Source organism: Octodon degus, unplaced genomic scaffold (assembly GCF_000260255.1).
Source record: "Octodon degus isolate 3935 unplaced genomic scaffold, OctDeg1.0 scaffold00054, whole genome shotgun sequence".
Lineage (NCBI taxonomy): Eukaryota > Metazoa > Chordata > Mammalia > Rodentia > Octodontidae > Octodon > Octodon degus.
In genome coordinates, this window is record NW_004524630.1 from 6,865,332 (window position 1) to 6,887,849 (window position 22,518).

Consider the following 22,518-nt stretch of genomic DNA (forward strand, 5'->3'; position numbering starts at 1 on the left):
TCTCTTCAGTGTGGCGAAGTGTGCCCCTTCCTGGTCACTCTAGCAGGGACGTGTAGTGTGGGCCACGCCTCCTCAGCACCATCCCACCTAGGCGCTGCGTGGATGAGCGTTTTAGTAGATTGTGCGTGAGGCTCTTCTTATTCTGGGATAGGGGATGCCTGAAACTGGGCTGCACTGAGCTGTTCGTGGATGAGTGTCTCTAAACTGAGAATCTGAAATTCGAAGTACTTCAAAGCCCGAAGCACTTGAGTGTTGGCATAAAACTGCAAGTGGAAAAGTCAGTGCCTCCAGTCGTGGAATGGATGGATGGGTCATAGGCAAAAGACCGGCGCACTAAACATGTTGTGTACTTACCGCAGGCTGTCTGTCTAGGGTATGTATGGGGCATAAACGAACTTCATGTTCAGACTTGTGTCCCATCCCCAAGATGCTTTATTATCTATAGGCAAACATTCCAAAACCTGAAAAACTGCAAATCTGAAGCTCCTGGTCCCAAGGATTGTTGATGAGAATATTATATTTTCTTATACTATTTGTACTGTCTTTTCTTATGTACCTGTATACGTATATATGTACACAACTGTCTGTCTTGCTACTGAGACTCTATATAAACCATATGCACCTTTTTAAAAATCCTTTTGAGACAGGGTCTCACTATGCAATTCAGGCTGGCCTTGAACTTGCAGAGATCCACCTCCCTCAGCCGTCTGAGAACTGGGATTACAGACGAGTGCCTCCTGCTGGCCTGTTTTTCTTATAAATGCACATCCATACGTGCATGTGGACCTTGCCTCCTCATTGCAGAGGCGCCGACCTGGCATCCACAGGGTGAAGGAGAAAGGTTTTATTTTGCTCACAAAGTAACCCCATGGCAGAGAGTGGCGGCAGGGGAGAATCACTCAGGGTCTGACAGGCAGGAAGCAGAGAGAGATGGAGGGCGGAGGAAGGGAGGAAGGGAGGAAGGGAGGCTGGGCCTTTGGGGTCAGATGACTTACCTCCTGTGGCCAGCCTTCGCCTCCAGTGGAGCATTCTGCTGTGAGTACAGGAGACAGGGTCATCCAGGTATAACCATGACGTACCTCTAGTAAACTTTAAGTTATAAATTAGGCATAGGAGATTAACAGTGATACATGAGACTAATTCTGTATTGTAAAGTTGTGGTTTCTGTTTCTTTGAAGTTCTCCTGCACTGTGCTTCCCTTCTCCTGAGGCTGTGTTTTTGCCGTTCAAGTGCTGACGTGAAGTGAGATCAGTGACATTCTCGTGCAGCAGCGGGGCAGACGGGCCAGAGCACAGGTCTCATGCCCAGAGGCGCCGAGGGCCTGACGAGAGGCAGCGCTTGTGCAGGAGCTGTGCTGGCGAGGCGTGAGCCACGTTCTGGGTGATGCTGTTGCTAGGATGGAGCGTGCTGTTGAGAACGGATTTCAATTTTAAAACTGAGGAATTGTTTATTTCTGGAATTTTCCCTGGGTAACTGGACCTTGGATTTGAAACCATGGATAAGGGGAGCTGTAGTACTTCCATGAAGCTATTCCTCACTGCTTCCTTCCTTGGGAGCCTTGCAGCCTTCTGCTCAGCCCTGTTTACCTGTTTCTCACTTGCCCATGAGAGGAGTCGGGTACAGCTAGTTCACATCTTACTGCATCTTATTATGTGATTTTTTTTTTTAAGGGGTTACTGGGGATCGAATCCAGGTCATGCTGAGCCACAGCCTTTTGCTTTTTCCTCTGGGACAAGGTTTCACTGAGGCACTGCGTTGCCCAGGGTGGGCGCCAGCTTGTGGCCTTTGTGCCCTCACCCCCCAGGGCGCTTTGCAGCAGCCGTGCCCCGCCACAGCTGGCCTGCACTCCTTGCTTTTGAGGAAACTGACTTCCATCCCTGAGCTCAGGCCGCACTTTGCTCCTCTGGGCTCCTTCTGGCATCTTCTTTACACCTGGCTGCTCACCTGCGTGTAGGCACGCGAATGCCTCTCTCACGGGGCTCTTGTATGTTTTTAATGAAATAACATGTTTAGAACAGTCAGTAGATGGTGATCTTGCTTATTTCATCATTCCTTTCCTCTTTTGCCCCAAGAATGCGAGCTCTGTGTAAAAGACAACTTGTTTTGCTGTGATTCTGAGCAGGATGGGCTGATAGGGAAGTTCAGGAGAAGCTGCAGGGCTGGGATTTTAAGTCCTGGAATATGCACAAAGGAGAATGATCTTTGCAGATGCGAAGTCGTGTGATTCGCAGTAGAGCCATCTACTGTGTCTGTGATCAGAGTCACACTTGTGGACTTGTTTGGGGACCTCCGAGCTGAGGCTGGTGTTTCAAGGACAGTTTCGCTTTCATCTTGGGCGGAGTGCTAGATGAAAACATTGACTTGTGCTGAAGCTGTGTCCTTAAAGCCATCGTGGAATGCTAGGATGGCTCTCATCAAGCAGGTCTAGGTGCTTAGCTGCAGAAGGCTGCCGAATCCAAGGCCTGAAGGACCAGCAGAGTAGCGTCTTCTCAGCGTGACACTGAGCTGTGTGAGAAACTCTCCGCAGAGAAGGGCTGTAAGAGCGTGCGCTTCTTGTGGCACTTGAATACTTTAAAGTTGTTTTCTTTTTGAGTCTGGAGGTGAGAAGCAGAATCATTCAGCTTTTGTCACTGAGCTTGAATGAATTCACTGTGAGTGAAGTGTGATAGTTGGTAGTGCTTGCTTTACCTCAGTAGTTCTGAAGAGCTGTGAAGGAGGAGCCAAGGACTGGCAGAGCTCTGTGGGCCTGCCGCGCTCTCTGCTCACCTCGGTGGCCACCCGCCGTGTCGAGTGCGTGCACTTGGACGCCCTGCTTTCCTCACTGTATCCCAGAGCGGTGGTGGTGCGGTCTTGCGGGCGTGGCCTCAGGACTTGCTTTGGGCCTTGGGCGTTTCACCTCTCTTTCCAGATCTCCTGATTTGTTGATTTAGAATTTGATACTTAAATTTATTCACTAACTTTACCTAGAGCTTCAGTTGTACGTTTAATATTATGTATTGAAATTCTTTAATTTCCTTTGAGAGATGCTGAGTTTTATCTGTTAAGGAAGTTTGTGTATGCAAATGTATTCGTAACATTTGCTCTAGTGCTTGCACTATTAAAGTTATTAATAAAGGTTGTGAGCTCATTGTTTATTGAGACAGTGTTTATCAGACAAAGCAGTCATAACCGTGTGTGTGTATGTGTGTGTGTGTAGCACCGAGTGTCTGTTATTTTGGACTTTACATGCATTGTTTAGGTAGTATATTCTGTTCATATTTTAAATTATGTAATGTATTTTGGAATTGTTAACTTTTTAATGATCAACTAAATGCTTGTTAAAGTAGGCTTGCCCCACTCCGAAGAAGCCATGCGGCATGGTAACTGTGAGCTCGGAGTCTGAGAGCCTGGGCCAAGTCCCACCCTGCACAGCTCCTTCTGCACTTAGAATGTGGCTGAGTTGATGACCGAATTCTGGATTACATTTAACAGCAATTAACTGAGATTTAGCTATTTTACCTGCTCTGTGTTCTAGTTTTCCCACTGTATAGATGAGATCATTCGTAGTTTCAGGGTGTTTTAAGAATTAAAAAAAAGTATGCTTACATCAAGAAATGGCGGCTATATGACACATATTTAATAAACTGGAGTTTTTCTCTTGAGGATTAATTTAAACTTGTTTCTTTTTATTTTCTTTCAGGGTTAATTTATTTTTGGAAACTAAGTGCAATATTAGAAAGAAAATAAATCACAGTACATTATTGGAAGTCGTTTCTACTGATTTTATTACATTTTTAAATTTATGATTTGATTTGAATGTGATCATGGGAGGAGCTGTCAGCGCTGGGGAGGACAACGACGACCTGATCGATAACCTCAAGGAGGCGCAGTACATCCGCACGGAGAGGGTGGAGCAGGCCTTCCGCGCCATCGACCGCGGTGACTACTACCTGGAGGGCTACAGAGACAACGCCTACAAAGACCTGGCCTGGAAGCACGGGAACATACACCTCTCGGCCCCTTGCATTTACTCTGAAGTCATGGAAGCGCTCAAACTGCAGCCGGGATTGTCTTTTCTTAACCTGGGAAGTGGAACCGGATATTTAAGTACAATGGTGGGCTTAATTTTAGGTAATTTTATTTTTGTAAAATTCTATTTTTAAAGTAAGGTGAGTTTGTATTACTCTTTGTGATTTACAGGGTTTGTAACTTTGTATGATGTTTGGAATGTATACATAGAAGTTTTTCTCTTAAACGTGGGAGCAGAAAATAGGAATAATCTTTACATCTATGGACGTCTCGCAGTTGCAGACTTACAGTCGCTCCTGAGCTGCCCTCCAGTTCTCAGTCGCCGCCTGCACTTACAGCTGAGCCGGTGGTAGGCAGGGGCTGGCGTGTTCAATGTTCCAGGTGAAGTACGCTTCTGTTGACACACACGTTTGTCTCATTTTAAGTGGAAGGAGAATTGCACCTTTCCAAAAGAAAGGCTTTATGTGGGAAATGGGGGTGTGGCGCTGGCAGGGCCAGGCAGGAGACTGGAGGCAAACACAGCAGACTTATGCTTAGTAGGACTGCAGGGCGCTAGCTTGGCCTGGTGGTGCGTGCCGCTTACCCAGCACTCCAGAAAGGTAATGTGGGAAGATCGTAAGTTCAAGCCCAGCCTGGTAAATTTATCAAGACTGTGTCAAAGAATAGAAGGGGCACCTGGCGATAGCGCTCAGGGCAAGGGCCTTGTGTTCAGACCCCACTGTGGGGGATGGAAGGGGGTTTAGGCATAAGTGACCGTGTGTGCCCTGCTAGGCCTTGTCGGTGGGCTGAGCGTAGGAATGATCAAAGGGAGAAGGCTTTCCGCCCTTGAGGAGCTCACGGAGTGTTCGCGTTACGTGACTCGTAGTATGTGGGCTGACTCATTCGGTCACTCTGTTAGTGCAGTGCATTACATGGGCAGCTAGCGTGAGCACAGGAAGGCTAAATAACCTAAAGGCCCGTAGCCAGGAGGTGGCAGCTGGCAAATGAGGAATGTAGGTGGGGAAAACATGCATGAAGGACAATCTTTTGGATAAGAAAAGACAGTGACAGGGAACCTTTTGGAGCTTTAAAGACATAGCCCACTGGGTGTGTGCGCCCTAGGTTTGCCTCCTCTGACATCAGACCTTAGCTTAAGGGGAGGATGAGGAGCGGTGAGGTCAGCTGAGCAGCGTGGCCCCACCGCTGCATTCCCTGGGGCTTCTGTGAGACCGGCATTACTGAGGAGCTGAAGGTGGGAGAGACCCTGCCTCTAGGGGAGGGACCCCCGCCTGATGGGACAGGAGCAGGAGGTGCAGCACACACCCAAGTTACAGGACAAGACTGCGGTCACCTTCACAAGCGGTGGGCACCTGTTAAGGGCTTTTGAGCTGGAGGTACAATTCAGCAGCACCGTGCCTGGCTGGCAAGTGCAGGGTCCCAAGTTTGAGTCCTGGTACCAAAAAAAAAAAGGAACAAGCACTGAACAGCTTTTAAATGGATAATGACATACCCTTCAGTAGGGCGACTGTATCTCCTTGTGTGGACAGTAAATTATGTGGTCACAGCTTGTCACTTTTAAGGTCATTAATCAGGGCTGAAACTTTTCCTACATACAGGCTCAGCTTCTGACTCCTTTAGTCATGAAACCTATCTTGTTTCATTTTAAAAAAGGGTGGGGGCAGGGGCTCTTATTCTATAAATAGGTTGATTCCTAATACGTAATGCCCACCCAAAAATACTAGCAAATTACTAATTTTTTACTGAAAAGTTTAGAGTCTTACATTTAAATTTGATGTTTTTGCCACACTGAGATGGAAATTTTTCAGTGAGTTGCAATCAGATTTCTATCACATCTGGCCCCAGAGCTTGTTGAAAAGGGGATTCCTAGGGCCAGCAAGATAGCTCAGTGGACTAAGTGCCTGCTTAGGCAAGCACAGGGACCAGGGTTTGATCCCTCGCACACAGGCCCCACTGGCCCGCTCCCAGGCGCGCTGAGCCAGCCACCAAGTCTGGGCATGGTAGCGCACATGTTTAATCCCAGCACTGGGGAGGCTGAGAGCAGGAGGATCCCCACAAGTCCAGGCTGCGTGGCGAGACCCTGTGCCAAGCACGTTTTTAAAAAGAATTCCTAGGGTTTGAAACTACCAACACGTTGAAGGAGTGGCTTGAGTAGGGAGAGTTGCTGCGTTCAACAGCGGAGGTGCCACTGGGCCAGGGCACATAGCTGTCTTCTCAGCAGAGGGCTTGGAGGGAGGAGTGCTGCACATCTTGAGTCCTGTGAGGGCACCTTCAGGAGATCTGGTTCAACATGTAGAAACAGCGGAAGGCAGGCTGCAGGACAGCAGCAGAGTTCCCCGCAGTTCAGTCCCCCGTGCCTCACCCACAGCCTCGAATCAGAAGCAGCTCCTGGCCTTGAGCTTTGCCCTTGACCACCGTTGGCTACTGGCAGCTGGAGTGCAGGCCACGTCTTGAGGACCTGTTTATCCTGTCCCCTGCTTCTCCAGGACCTGCCTGCTGCTGAGAGGACCTGCTCTTCCCAGGGGGTGAAGGGGGCACATCCTAATGGTCAGTGGCCGGGCTAGTGGTAAGGTTGCTGCCTTGGTCTCTGGGCCTGGTCACGGTCCCCTAGACAGCGTAGATTCCTGTGGCCATATGCACTCCCCCCTCATTGTACAGCCGACTGTCTTTTGGTCCATAACCAGAGGTCGTGTGTGGGGAGGCAGACTCTTGTAGGAAGACAGTCCCTGATGCACTGTCTGCGATGCAGGGCTTTAGGAAGCCAGGCTTGCGTTCCTAGCTGAGCGTGGCTCCAGGGTCCTGTGCCAGGCTGTGTGTGACCTGTGTGCTTCAGACCCACGGGGAACTGTTTGCCTTTTAATGAGAGCTTCTTCTTTGGTCAGAAAAATAAAAGCACTTTTCAGAAGGGCAGGCAAAGCTTAGCCTATAAAACTGATTTTGTAGCTAATCTGGAATTCCCCAAGCTTCTGAGGAATCTGCTTGTCCATTCCTTCATTTTACATTTTCACTTGTGTTTTGAGTGAAGAGAGTAGGGCACACATCGATGAAAGTCCTCTAGAACTAGTGGGAGAGAAGGATGCTCCGTACGCCCTGTGGTGTTCTGGCACAGCGGGTCCCAGCCGGCTGGACTGCTGTACAGTGACCTTATTCACAGACATTCACCCCTCAAGACGCTGTGGCACCAGGGCTCCATGGAGTCCCCTTTCCAAGGCCCAAGATGAGGTAGCGGGTCTCACTGAGGGTGCCCTCGTGGTATGCCTTGGGGCTCTCTAGGCTGGGCAGGGAGGTAGGGTTTTGCTGGTTCCCTGACACAAATCCAGGTGGTGCTTTGGGGAGGAGTTCCACACATCACACAGAAGCATGGATGAAGATGATGTGCTGTAGTCAGCTCTTGTTCAGTGAGGGTCAGTTAGGCTTTCCTTCAGGAAGTTTCCTATCGTTAAAATATGCCTGAAGCAGTTAGCCATAAATTTCATTTTATCCTTTTATCCCAGACATGGAGAATAGGTGATTGCAACTCTTACAGTCTCTCGGGGAGACATCTGGAGTTTCAAATTGAAGATAAGTTTGTGTTTTGCTCACTTGTCAAGTGTCTCCTGAGAATTAAGGATTTTCACGAAGGACCTAGTCCTTCATCGATTCTCCTTTCGGTGCTGACTGCTAATGGAAATAGGGTGGAAGGAAAGAGGCTTCGTGCATCTTGCATTATTTGCTTCCCAGAACTGAATGAAATGTCAGAATCATGACTGCAAGTTATTCTAATAAAATCTGTCTTAAGTAGGGGTGTTCCTGTTTGTGTTGCAGTTCGTCCCTTTTCTTGTATAGCTTATATAAAAGTTACAGGTTTTTTACAAAATCCGTAACACAGATTCATGTACCATTGAGCTCTGTAGTCACTGCCTAACTTCCTTATTCCTAGGAGTTTCTGTGAAGAGACTTCTAGGTACTGCATTGGTACTGCCGTGTCTCTTTGAAGGCGACATAGTTGACAAGTAGGTGGAGTCTACAGCTGTCTGTATTGTCGCTCTTTACCACAAGATGTTAGATGATCCTTCCTGCTGACCTGTGTTGCCTTTGACCCCAGTACTCATTCTCTTCTCTTGCCATTGTGCGTATGTGTGCTTGCTCACAGTCCACCCACTCCATTGGGAGTACAGGGATCAAAGACCAGGTCTTGGGTGTGTGAGGCAAGTGCCCCCAGTCCTTCTCACACTTTAGTTTATTCACGCGTGATAAAGTTTTAAAGTATGCAGTTCTGTGCTTTTTAGTAAATTGGTGGAGTTACAGAAACATTACCACAGTCTTAATTTGAAAATACATCTCTTGTGTGTCTGTAGATTTGTCTTTTTAGAACTTTGAGGTAAATAAGCTGTTTCTCCTGGCCATTTATTTTTTAATAGCCTTCTAGGTGGATGCGACTTGTTGCCTCACTATAGTTTTGGCACTTTGCTAATTAACGAGGTGCAGCATCTCTCCTTGTGCTCGCTAGCCATACGTATAACATCTGTGGTGACTGCTAGTCAGCTCTCTGCCATTGAGGCAGAATACCTCAGAAGCACAACTTAGAGGAGGAAAGGTCTCTCTTGTCTCATGGTTTCACAAGTTTTAGGCCCTGGTTGGCTCGTTCTGTTGTTTCTAGGCCCATAGTGAGGCAGAAAGTCATGGTGGAGAAGTGGTGGCCACGCATGAGGGAGGAGGCAGAGAGCTGGTGCTGGCATTGCCCACGTGTCAGGCGGGCCTATCCCCTTGGTTTGCTGTGTCATCTGCCTGTTGTCTCCCAGCGCATCTTCACGGATACACCCCATGTGTGCCTTACTGCGCTCCTAAACATTTCTCACACCAGTCAAATTAACCATGAAGATACTCCACAGACCTTTTCTTTGAGAGGGAGAGGGGGAGGGGGAGGCTTGCCCCGCAGTTGGCCTTGAACTTACCTTGTAGCAGGGCGGCCTCCCACTTGCCTAGTGCTGCTTCCCTCCTGAGGGCTGGGATTGCAAGTGTGTGCCATCATGCCCAGTATGTATGTTTTATTACAGGCAACATAGAGTAATGAAAAAATATTAAGAAGTAGTAAGAGTTTTCTTCTGTTTTGTTTCCTTATACTAGTAGAAAGTGTGAGAAAATACTCTGAATAATATGAGAATTTTTGTAGATGAACTTGAGTTTTTACCTTCAGAACAGCCCTCTGCCCAACCTGGGTCATTTGTGTAATAGATTGTTACTATTTACAAGTTCCTTGATATTTCCGTGTTTGTTAGAATTTCTTTATAATCCTCAGTCACTACTATGCTTATGCTGTCATTTGCAGCCATGGGTGGAGGGATGAAAAGCCTTGGCCTCTGTGCATGTCCCTGCTCAGGTGGGACCCGTGCTGAGCTCTTTCACACCTGGCCCAGCTGGCCTACTGAGGGAGTGCGGTTAGAGACCTGGCAGACCAGGTGCTGCAGGAAGGTCCCCTAAGCGCTGCGACCCTCAGCAGGGCTTGACTCCCGAATGTGGCGCTATTTAGCTCTTGGGGAATCGTCAGGAGAATCACTAGCTTAAGTTAATGTTCTGAAATATCAGTACACTCTACGTCAGGTTATGTAAGTGCTTTGTATGCAAAGAGTAGAAGAAAGTAGGAAAATGTTTCTTTTCGAAAATAAATGAGTGTAGATTTAGGATTGTAGTCTCTCTGGTGTATGTCTGTGTTGTTGGACGAGCCTAGGAGGCTCACATCAGCGATAGGAACTTGAGTGAAGAAAGTTGCCCATCCTCAAGACTTTCTCCAAGTGGGGTTTTATCAGAGGTGATGAATTGGACCTTGACCCTCATTTGATATAAAATTCAAAAAAGAATTATAGGGAAAATACTCTTCTCCCTTTTATATTTTATGCAAACTTGAAATGTTGAGTTTGCAACTCAGTCCTCTCCTTTTCCATTCAATGCAAGATTTTCAATAAATTCATTCTCTTTTGTTTGCTTTTTTATGAAAATACTTTTTTTTCTTTAATTACTTAAGGCAGGAACCAGAGCACCAGTCTCTTGTGGGGTGGGCGATGCCTTCCCGAGGCTCTAGACTCTGAAATGCCCCCTCTGTCCTGCACCATTCTGTCACGTTGTCCCCCTGCACTTCCACAGTGACTGCAGAGCCAGAGCGCCCTGTGGTTTTCGTGGTCAATGCTTATGGGGATAGTAGGAACAAATGGAAAGAGCTACTTCATTCTATTAGATTTCTATCAAACAGCCAAAATAATAAATTACTTTTGAACAGAATGTCCTTATCAGTGAGATTTACTTCCATAAATGCCTGATTTCCTAATATCAGATAAAATAATTTTGACATGTACTGTTTCACCAACATATTTTAAAATTAAAATGCAAAAGTTAGGCATTTTATGAACTTCGTTTATATCATTTACTTCGTTGTGGGCTTTTTGAACTTGAGACCATACATGAATGTATGCATTTTAATTATTTCTTTAGAGTATTTAGACCGTATGCCAGCTGCTGAGAGGACAGCAGTGTGTAAGATGTATTCCTTACCCTTTAAGTTGTGATACTTATGAAATAGCAGTAGAAATTTAGTGTTGCTCTTCCTGGCTGTTTTCCATTTAGTTCAATAAATTATTTACTGGATATTTATGTCACTGGCCTTTTGCTGGATCCGGATGTCTTCAGGTACTTTAAAAATAAATATGCAGAGGGATAAAGGAGCCATTGGAAATGGCTTTTGGGAAAAAGAATCTCACTGGAAAGAATTTGCATCAAAGTCTGAAGTGTTACTTGGAAAGCTTCGTCTCTCTAACTGGACACAGTTATCCTCGCTTCACTGTTCTTTATGCAACTTCATCTGTGTTGCGGTGTGCTGGTGTGCACGGCAGAGGTGGGCCTCAGCCGCTCTGGAGACGGTCAGGCTAGAGCGCTGTCAGCCCCTGGAGATGTGCAGGAGCTCTCGTGCCGCTTTACCTAGGCCGCTGGGGCTCTTTCCTGTGACTTTTCAACTCACGCTTTCAGATCTCGTTTAAACATCTTTTTGAGGTTCATGTGTAATAAGAAGCGGCACTCGCAGGTCTGTGGACTGAGGAGCGCTCGGGGTGGCAGCTTGGTTTTGGTAAAATACAGGGTTTGTTTCATGAGGCCTTTCTCACTCCTGAAGAGCAGAAAACAAGCTGGCATAGCAAGGTTCAGTAGGAGTTTTGATAATGTTTATTTTTAATATACCTTTTCAGTGTTACATAGGTTGTAAAAATAAGAAAATAAAAAACTTTAGTAAGTAGCTATGCATGAGAGCAGTTTCTCTTAATTGATTATTTGACCATTTGCTAATCCTGTTTTTTCCCTTTTACAGTATTTTCTATCTCTGCATTGCAGGTTATTCACTGGAAGAAATAAAATCTAGAATTGTTTGCTTACCTATTACTAGTCACTTAGTTTTCCCAAGGAAGCCCTATAGTAGGTGACTAAATTTAGTAATAAAATATTGCAATTTACTGGAAGATGTTCTTACATGTACACTCTAATCTCACCAACTGTATATTAGTTTCATAGAAACCAGATAACTGATTCATCTACACCCCCTTGTGCTAAATACTCTGGGTTATTGCAAAATACTTTTATAGTCATTAAAATGTCGATATTACTTTACCAGTGAGAAAAGAGACTTGAATAATCTGAAATATATTTTTAAAATAATTTAGATTGTACTTTTGTATAATGGTCAGCAGGGCGGCCTGCGCTGCTAGGTCACAGGCAGGCGTGAAGATGGCCTGCGGTTCCTGGGCCCGCAGGTCCTATCCAGAGTCCGCGTTGCCTCTCTGGGGCAGGTGCAGACATTTACAGCTATAATCAAATCAAATGTAATCTACTTTATAAGTTAAATGTGAAGATGCATAGGTTACTTGAATGTGCAGTCAGGGCCAGACCCCGTCCTCTGCATGCAGACCCTTGGAGGTGGCGGGTCACCATCTCTGCAGTAGAGCATCCTGGCCTTGCACTTGGTGCCTGGGGAGTGCATCTGCATGACTCGCAGGACCCTCCAGGGACTCCTTGTGTGTAGCAGGAAGCAGTCTAAGCAGTAGCTGAGTGCCTTAGATTATGCAACAGGTAAGAGGAAGAACCAGGATTAGCAGTCGTGAATTTGCTTTCAAACCCTCCTTCCACACCGGTGTTTCAGCCTGACCCTAGGCTGAGCTGAGAGGTCTGGGAGTGTTGCCTCTCGGGAGTTGTGGTCCTGTCTGAGGGGTGCTTCTTGCCTGTGGCTTTGTTCTGTGGGCAGGCTGTACACAGACAGACTGAAGGCACGGCAAGCTGCAGTCAGAGTTAGTGCAAAGCCCTCTGGGGTCCTCGGAGTGTGGCAGACGGCACTGGCCAGCCGCGTGTGCAGGCAGGCGGTGGCCGCTCGCAGGACGTGGCGTTGATGCACGTCACAGGCAGGCAGCGCGCAGACAGTGGTGTCAGACCGGCCCTTCGCTGGCCTTCGCGGGTCGACCTGGCTGATTTCCTAAGGGCGGGTAACCCGGCCTAGTAGGCTCCACCGCTGCCCCAAAACAGGCCTTAGACGATGCTATGGTGGAGGTTTGTTTGCTTTGTTGTTACAATAAATGGACTCTTGCCAGTCTTAAAATCATTCCTAGTAATACATGAAATAGTATTAATATATTTGCTTTAATAAACTGACTTCTCTGTATATTTCTTCCATTTTTCTTTTTAATATTCATTTAACTTTTAAAGGTTGTGTGCAATTTAGCATTTTATCTTTAAAAATCTGTTACAAAAATTGTCTTTATATCATAGAAAAATCTTTCATAACATTGAAATCTGTTGAATACAAAATCAGATTTATGCTTTTTTGACCTATTAATAGCATTTTTAACTGTTTCATTTCTTCCATTGATAACTTGTACTTTTCTATTCGATATATATGATATCATTTATTTGGATATTTATGTTCTTAGTAACTTTTCACTTTTTTTACTATCCCATTGCTTTTTATCAAAAAAGTTATACCTGTATGATTAAAGCATACTTCTGACAGAAGCCTATAGTGATGAAAATGCCCGTTTCTAACCTAAACCTTGCAGTCCCCCTTTTCACAAACAGCTATAAATACTTTTTCTGTTTTCTGTGTCTTATTTTCTGTCATTTTGTTTAATACAGATATTAAATCTGAGATGTAATAATACTGCTCTGCATTTTTTATACATTTGATGTTTTCTAGTTTATCATTCTAAATAAATATTAGTGACATTGTTTAAATTTTTCCTTTTATTAATATATTTTATATTTTTAATTTCCAGTGTTAATTACTTCAGACTGTTAAGTAATAATAAAGATATACTTCCATGTTGATTTAAAATTAAGCAGTTTCATTTTAAAAACATATTTTTTTACCTCCAGATATTAATGTGTTCTACATATGTATATTTGTGAGACATCTTTTATATATTAATGAAATTACTTTTGTATTTTATTGGTCATTGTCTTGTGTCAAGGTAATTAGAAAAATTATTGTGAAAAAATATGAAGAAGTTTTCTTCCATTTAAGCCTTATGTGATTTCAGAAGTTGAAGAACTGACTAGAGTGTTACTGTGTCATCCGTTGGCCGTGGGCAGAACGTGCGTTCCTAGGCTCTCGGTGAGCTAGTGTCAGAGCGAGGCAGGTGCCTGCCTTGGTCTGGGAAACGCGCAGGGAGCGTGAGGTAGCCGCCCTGGCCTCGCCTGTTCCTGGGGGGTGCTCCGTCCCGGTCACGTGGAGGAAGAATAAATAGCAAGGAGGGTGGGGTATCCCGGAGCACGCGAGGCACTCGGCCCTGTGCCCCTTTTCGCGAAGTACCGGCCCTCCGCAAGGCGCCCCACGCGGCTGAGCTCTGGGGACCCTCAGCAGTCGGGCGCTGGGCACAGGGGCGTTCTGAGACACGTCTCGTCAGCTCCTGCTTGCAGCTATCTTAGAGCAAATGATAATAGCGAAGAACTTGGAGTGGATGTGTAGTGGTCCTTCTGTTAGTGGTGATGTGCAGGGTGACGCCCCGTGGAGGCCTCGGAAGGTCTCCCCCTCAGCGACCAGAACTGCTTTTGTAGCAAGATCGGGTGAACTTGTTTGTTTTCTTACATTAATGTGCATTGGTTTGCGTTCACCTTTCAAATGTGAGGGCCGCAATGATTACGTGTTTCCAGCTCTCCTTAAATGTTCCTGTGATAGATAAATGAACAGAAGCTAAGAGAGCTCTGTAAGGCACACTATTAATATTTTTATAAAAATGCTGCTACGATTGCAGGTCCTTTTGGGATAAATCATGGAATTGAACTTCATTCAGATGTGGTGGAATATGCCAAGGAAAAGCTGGAGAGTTTCATCAAAAATAGTGATAGCTTTGATAAGTAAGTATTCATATCTATAGTTTTGCCTTGAAAGCACTTGACAGATATGTGTATTTCTGTTCTTTGTGTTATTTATTCATCCTGACTTGCTCAATTGAATGTAGCCAAAATTAATGTGCTATAACATGAGAAAAAAATAGGAAATTTACTCTATTTTACTCCATGTAATTTACATTATAAATAAATTTTAATAATGTTATGCTTCTATCACTTATTAGTAAGATTCTGTTCAGTAAACATACAAATAACTTTTATGGTGATAAGCCATAAAGTTGCTTGAGGTTACATAATTGTCCTGTACCTGTTTTAAATATCTTGGATAGTAATTTAGTAGTTCTATTTGTAACGTAAGTATGTGCCTGTTAGCTTTGAAGGCCTTTCTTGAAAGTATCCCGGTGCTTTGTTTTGTGTCCAGAAGAGGCCGTCCTGTAACACGTCAGTGCGTCTTGTGGTAGCACTGTGTTTGAGAAGCGTATAGAACCACAGCTTTGGACTTGTACTGCCCTTGAAAGAGATGTTGCCCGGGCCCTGGGCCTGGGGCTGGCAGGGCCGTGTTTTGTGTGTAACCGCACCCATTTCTGCCCTGGTGGCACTGGGAAGCGGGCTTTCATGCTGATGCCCAAGAACTGAAGACGGGAAATGTTGGAGAGCGTGGACAGCTTTCGTTTCTCCGCATCACTCGTCCTGTTTTTAAAGAGAGGGCCTTAGGAGAGACATCACTGCCTAGGCACTTCGGGTAGCAGAGCTTTGGGGCGGAGGCAGAGCCCCCGCCTGATTTCTGGGGTGAGCCTAATTCATCTCCAGCCCCCAGCTGTGACTGCCCATCAGTGGGAGAAACTCAGGGAGATGGCCAGAGCTGAGCCCTTCCTCCAGAGAGAGCTAGCTTGACAGCGTGGGGGGTCCTGAAGGCTCCGCCACGGCCTTCAGGCGAGCGTGCTTCCTTTTTGCCCTTCCTCCCTCCCTCTTGCCCTTCCTCCCTCCCTCTTGCCCTTCCTCCCTCCCTGTTGCCCTTGCTCCTTGATGTCTGCTGTCCTTTGAATTGAAAACTCCTGTACTGCAGCAGAATCTTTAGTGCTTGGAGCGGGGCAGAGTCGGGCCTAACTGCCCTGGGTGTGATTGCAGTTGGGTTATTAACGATCTCAGGCAGGCTCGGGGAGTTTAAAAGTGTTCAGATTATTTATCTTTTTTTTTTTTATAACTAACCTAATAGATTTAATCAGGTCACTCAAACTTCATCTTCTTTATACTTCTTTGTAGATAACATTTAATTTACATTCTCATTTTTCTTTTGCTTACTGTGTTCATATTTTATTTTAGAAAAATACACTTAGCAGAAATGAAAGTTTTTAGCCTGATTTATTTGATAAGAACTTGGCATTTCATTTTAATATTCTTTTTTGTCTCATTTCTGTCCTGTGATTACAATTATTATGTAGTTATAAGGATTATAAAATTTTTAAATTCATTGAATTCGTATTAACTGTTATGCTTTTATATTAAAATTAACATATACATGAAGGCACTTAAAATTAAAAAGTAAAAGCTGTTAGTAAATGCAGATGCATGCAGTCTTTCATAAGGTCTGTTCTGTAGAGAGCTGGTACATGGTAGATTTCATCTGTTAGCACTTGCGTGGAGGTCGTTCAGCTCTGGGCCCTAAGTCCAGAGGAGACGCTGAGGCTGCCTGGTGGTGGGCGCGGCCCTGAGGGACCAGCGCTTTGCCTCCTTCCTGCCCTGGTGTAGTTTAGCTGTTAATGCACCACGCAGGTACTTTTGAAAGCTACGTATGAATGTTTCAATTTTAAAATTATTTTTATGTGATTATAAAGTGATAAAATTTCTTTGACTTGTTTTCTTGAGCTTGCTGTTACTGTGTACACAGGTTTGTTGGTCATAAAATACTGATTCATAAAATATAGTGGTATGTTCCACCTGAGTGTTTCTTAAAATTTTAATGTCCTCGTCTTAGCTATAATAATTAACCAGGCCTTATAATATAACTTACTTTTTAACAACTTTTTTAACAACTTCTGAAGAAGACAATTCAAGAAATTTTGTTGTTTTTAAAGCAATATTCCGAAATACTGATATATGTCAGATTATAAAAGTGTTTTGTATACGAAGAGTAACAGGAACTAGGAAGATGCTTCGTTTTCTAGAAAGTAGCTGCGTGATTGGAATTGGATGTACTCAGAGTTGTCAGGTGATATAGTGTTTTTTTCTTAATTGTTTTTAATAATGTTTTGGAAATTGAAATCATAAAGATGCCGTTTTCTTCATGTTCTACTTATGTTTTGATGATTTTATAATTTTTTTTGATGTTTGCGGACAATATTTCTGCTTACATTCAGTTTTTAAAAAGTTTAAAACCTTGGCTGTGGGAGCTGGGCGTGGTGGCACACGCCTGTAATCCCCGCGCTCTGGGATGCTCACACAGGAGAGTGTGAGTTTGAGCCCATCCTGGCAGGTTAGCAATTTAGTGAGACCCCTCCTTAAAGCAAATTAAAAGAGGGAGGGTGCTGAGGCCGCAGCTCTAGAGCAAGGCCCTCAGCTCAGTCCTCAGCACCACAGAGCAGAGCAGTGGGCGACTTGTTGTGAGGCGTGCTGGCGAGAATTTGCTTTCCAGGCAGTGTCAGTGCATTCGTGTACAGGTCATGGAAACTCATATTTTAATTAACAGAATATTAAGTAATAAGAAAATTCATTGTTACTCCTGTTTTGTATCAGATTATCCTTGATTATATTTTATTTATTTATTTTTAGAAGATTTTTTCCTTGATTATATTTAACAGGGAGACAGTGGGTAAAACTTTAATTCTCTGTTGGTATTTATCCTGTTTAGATCTTTATCACCTCCTTAAAATAAGTGTTGTCGTGGACCTTTTGTTACCTGCATTGCTTGGGTGTGAGTGTGAGCTTCCTAACGCAGGAGGTGGGGTACGGTAGAGTCCATAATCTAATTGGCATTGCAGCGTATAATGTAAGATTACTGTGTGAAAATGCAAGTGTCTTGGGGTACCTACAACGCTTCATTCTTAAGTGTTGAAAATACTATTTAAACGAAGGAATCATCATGTGCACCTTTAAGCTTTCTATGTCCTAGTCCTTTGTCAGCAAACTAAGCAACTGAAAGTGGCTCCTCTTCATTTAACTCTGCTTGCATGCCGGAGGAGAGAGCTCTTGCCTATGGACTTAGTCTTCTGGCATCTGTGATATTCCCAGATTTACTGAAATTCCTTATAAAAGTCATGTGATTTCAAGAGTTGTTGAAAAAATCAATAAAGCTTTGCCACAAACTGCTAGATAGCAAGTCTTTCAGGCTTTGCAAAGCACTCTTTTGTGACCACCAGTTTTGCCTTTCAAGCAAAGAAGTGGCCGCACTCGCTGAAAAACGGCTGTGGGAGTGTTCCCTGGCCCTCCCTCACGGTGGGCGCTGGGCCACAGCGAGCGTGGCCTGCTGGCGTTTGTTTGCTGACCTGGGTTGTGCACTTCACAGCATTCTTTTCAGAAGTTTACTTTGAGGTGGACAGGTCTTGGGGCCTTACTTGCCTAAGGTAAAGAGGATCTTCGGATCTTAGGCTTTTATAAGGGAAGGAAGAGGCGAGAGAGTCACTATCAAGTCAGTGTTTGCGCATGTACCATACAGTAATACTCAGAGTAGTCTTTCCAGCCGTAATTACCCGGGAAGAGCGTATCACTCAAAGCAGTCTGAAAGGCAGATGAGTTGGCAGTTAGTAGAACAGTCCCTTCCAGCTGTGCGTGTGCATGCATTTGGGGACCTGCGTGAGGCCTGCTGGGAACACCACGTCCCTGTCCGCAGTCCTCTTCCCATTCCTCCAAGGTGACCCCTGCTCTGCATTTTGAATGCTTCGGCGGCAGCCAGAGGAGTGCTGGGTAGTCCCAGTTACTGAAGGGGCCGGTCCGCGCAAGTGCAGGGGCGTGCTGCTTCCATGCAGGTGACCATTGTAAAAAATCCACCTATCGTAGTCACTAAGAAGGCCTTGGGCACGAATGATACTAGGCCTGAGGGTGACTGAGAGAAGTAGCTCATTGTCAGTGTAAGCTGTGTTGGCTAGCGTGCAGTCAGTGAGTGGCAGCATCGGTGCCCTCATTTGTAAGTGACAGGTTCATTTTCCAGGTGGCATTTGACAATTAAATGCTTTTATGTCCAGCCAACTTTTATCACTGGAGTAGTTCACTGTGTCACCTTTAGGAGAATTAGGCATATGTGAAGCAATTTTCCTGTACACCATTCATTATACATGCAGTGACATTTCTTAGATCTTTGCATATTTTGATATTACTAATTATATTCAGAAATAGTTTTATAAGAATTGTTACAAGTCGTGAACACATTTTTTAATCATGAAAAATGCACGTTGAGCCTGGGGCCCTTCAACGTCGCAAGCAGGGTGATCGGTTATATATGTTTGTTGTCAAAGCTTAGAGCCCTTTGCTATTGTTCAAATGCAAGAAGATTCAACTTTATTCAACTTACATGTCACATTTTCTGTAACATATTTAGAGGTGGTTTTTGTTCCTGTGGATTTCTTTAAAGCTTTATTCAGTGAAAAATCACTATTTATTCCCAAGACTTTGCTTTGGATAATGTTTGAGTTCTGGTAAGAGTTTAATGCAGTTGAAAGGGAAAACCCTTGAAAAGGAAACTTTAAAAAAATGTAATCAATAATTTAATTGCTGGTCATCACTATGTTTGAATACTGTAAGTATTTGAAGATCAAGGGTTTGACATTTCTCTGGGTCATGTCCCCCAAAAGGTCTAAAGTTTTGTCTTTTTTTTTTCTTACTCATTCATGTCTCTTAAATTCAGAATACTTATTAAAAAAAATGTTTCGAGGGAAAGAAGATGTTGTGATTTATTTGCCAGGTTGTTTTGAATGAGGTGTGAGAACAAGGTAGGGTCTTTCCCATGTCCTTGAGTCCATGGGAATTATTGTCTGAATTGCGGTGACAGTGTCCTGTGGCACCTGATAAGCGAGGTGCACAAATTGTCGGTCCCCACTTCACAGTGTATTGAAGGGGAATGTTGTTTTTTCTACTCTCAGTCAGCTCCTAGACCTAGACTATCCGTCTAAGAGGGAAGCTACAGGGCAAGGCTAGGTCACCCTGGTCTCCTAGCAGCTTATCAAAAGAATTATATGGGCAAGTTGGCAAGGTCCCTGCTGTGAACGGAATCACCTGTCCGTCTCAAGATGAAGCTGCACGGCGTGCACCTCTAAAGAGAGCCACTGCTCAGGTAAGTGCTTAGAATCCTGCTCTCGCTTTGAGCCAGGGTTCATGTTATAAAGCAAGATAACTGTTTGCTCTGTATTCTCTCAGGGGATCTTCAGTGTATGTTTTGTTAAGAGTATGTCAGATGTTTTTTCTCTGCATGAAAGAGTAAAGTCATTGGATTTTCAGGATTCCATTAATAGATGATTATAAGCCTACATTCATTGGACTTGTGGTTATGATACACATTTTTAGTGATTTAATTTTTTTTTTTGCATATGGAGAAAAACCATTTTCAGTAGCCTTTAGTTAAGAGAGTTATCCACAAGAAACTTTGTTGTAAAAGCTTTCTTAGAAGGATTGCTAATTTGCATCTTATAATAGTACTTACATAAAATTTTAATGGACTCAAGTATAAAAAGTAGGGAAGGTACATAGAACTATTTTTAAACACGTAATTTTAGCCACATTAAAAGTTACCTTGAGGGTGCCGAGGAGGTAGCTCAGTTGAATAAGCACTTGCCTGGCAAGCGCAAGGGCCTGAGTTCAATCTCCGGTTCCACAAAAAAAAAAAAAAAAAAAAAAAGTTACCTTGGTAGCCTTCCTACCATTTTTTCTTTTTTCTTAGATTTGATTTAATGTGTGGTTGATGTGAAAAGATGGAATTCTAATTTCCTTTTTCACTATTTGTAAACCTGATTTATAGGTGTAAATGTATAAATATGATTTTGTAATAAGCTGGCATTTTCTAGTTAGTTTTTTGCTAAATCCTTCAGATTATACAGTAATTGTGTTTGTGGTTTAAAATGTCCTTTGGGAAAAAAAATATGTCCTTTGTCTCTGTATGCTTTGCAAACTTAGATAAGATGCAGGTTTTGGAAGACAGTCAGAACCTAGGGAGAAAAACCCTGTCTTTATTGTCTCCTCCGCTGGGGCACGTCAGTAGCAGCTGTAGTTTAGTCTGTCTGGTAGAATGCTGTCATCAGTTACGCTCTTCCATCAGTGGTTTTCTTTATCATGCACATAAGTGAGTATGTGCATAAACGTTTGCCATTAGCCTCAAGTTAACCGTAGACTTTGGGAAAAAAACAGCAGTAGAATTTTGGTCATTTTGTAACCTGATTGGTGTGAATTTACTTACATGGAATGCTCTTATAAAAGCAGTTCATTAAAATAGTAGATCAGAATAGACAATGTTTAATAAGATTTTTCTCATCAGAAATGCAAAAGCTCACATATAGGTACTTTAATTAGTAAAGTTAATCTATAATCCACTTTGATTTTTGTTTCATCTTCTGGGGGGTGGGCTGCTCCTGGGGATGGATTCAGGGGCGCTGTGCCATGAGCTACAGGCTCATCCCTTTTTAAACTTCATTTATGTATTTATTTTTAATTTTTGAGACGGAGTTTTTCTCTGGCATTTGTAGCTAGAATCCTGCTGCCTTCGCTTCCCAAGTAGGTGCGATTTTAGGCCTGTACCATTATTGCTGGCATCATTTGTAGGTGGGTTTTTTTTTTTTTTTTTAATGTGGCAACATGAATTATTTCATTAGCTGTGGAAGACCCTTTTGCGTGAGCGGAAGAGGCTCCCGTGGCACACACCGGCACGCGCTTCCCCGGGCGGCGCTGTCTGCGCACAGCCTGTCCTGTGCTGCTGCGCTGGCAGCGTTGCAGTTTTCTTGTGCTGTGTGTGCCATGCGTGGTCTCTGTTTCTGGATCCTTTAGTGCCAACACTTTCTTCCCATTTTACACAAGTCCTTCAGTTTTTACACGTTTTTTAAATTTAGAAATGGTCCAGTCTTTTTGGAATATTGTCTTAAGTTTAAGTTTTCAAATTTGAGTTTTCTGATAAATGAAATTACTATGTTAAATGAGCATACAAAGATTGTATTGGTTAGAAGTACATATTCTGTTTGAATTAGTAGAGATTACTTATTGGGGGTTTTCTCTGCAGCCATCCTTTGTAATACGCTTTAGAAAATGTCCTTGCTCTAATCTCCATCAGAAGGAAAAGTTTTTAGAAACGCAAAAAAATAGCAAAAAACCTTTCAGTTATCTGATACTGAGTTTGCTCGTTAAAGGCAAGGACTTTCTTCTTTTTCAGTTTTTGAGTTTGCCTTTTTTGGCCTGCTGATATAAATGATAGAGTCTGTAAGCTGAAGGTGCCGTTGCAGTCGCCAGCTCAGTAAGCTCTGTGTAGCTGCAGGTCCCGTGCCCCGGGCAGATTTCTCCCACCAGGGAGCTTTTTATGGTAATCATGTTTAACTTGAGTTCCTATTTGAACTTCGTAAGAAAAGTTCATGCGAGGCGTTTGTATTTCTGCATGGTTCGTTTTTTTGTTTGTTTGTTTTTCATAAATGTACTTGGAGGTCACAGAGATAGAATTAAATTTAGAAGAAGTATCCACACACTGGAAAACGTTTCAGAGGGAGCTGAAAAGGAGGAAGCACGTGTTTACCTGCAATAGAAGGACAGCTTTTAGGGTTTTCCTTTTACATGACTATTCAAACAAAGTGTGTATATTAGAATATAAAAGTACCAGAATTCTCATTTTTTTCTTGTACTATTTGAAAGTGTGTATGAACTGTCTACTGTGGTGCACCTCTTTTTGAACCAGCCGTGTTTTGAGGGCCTGTTGTCCCACCGTGCAGAGAGCAGTTCTTGATTGTTCCCTTTTTCTTTTCACATCACAGCTTGTCATTTCTGTTTCCTTTTTTTTTTAAATTAATTTTAATTGAGAAACAAATAGCAATGAGACAGTTTCAAAACAAGTTAGTAGGACAGTTACAATAATTAATACATTGCATATTGTTATCTTTGTAGTAGTTATTCATAGTACAAGGTACTGACATGGTATCCAAATGCTATTAGTACAAAACTTTCTTTTCATTGAATTAAGAGAAAGTAGCTGTATATGTATCC

General features: G+C 43.6%; 1 protein-coding gene across 1 annotated transcript in view; it reads left to right on the forward strand.

Moving 5' to 3' along the window:
* The first annotated feature begins 3,682 nt into the window (after nucleotides 1–3,682).
* Nucleotides 3,683–22,518, forward strand: part of Pcmtd1 (protein-L-isoaspartate (D-aspartate) O-methyltransferase domain containing 1) — a 34,105-nt gene continuing 15,269 nt past the window's right edge. Inside the window, exons 1-2 of the mRNA XM_004633379.2 lie at nucleotides 3,683–4,110; nucleotides 14,262–14,364. Coding sequence (XP_004633436.1) covers nucleotides 3,804–4,110; nucleotides 14,262–14,364 — 410 coding nt within the window. The 5' untranslated portion in view covers nucleotides 3,683–3,803. The remainder of the gene's footprint in view (nucleotides 4,111–14,261; nucleotides 14,365–22,518) is intronic.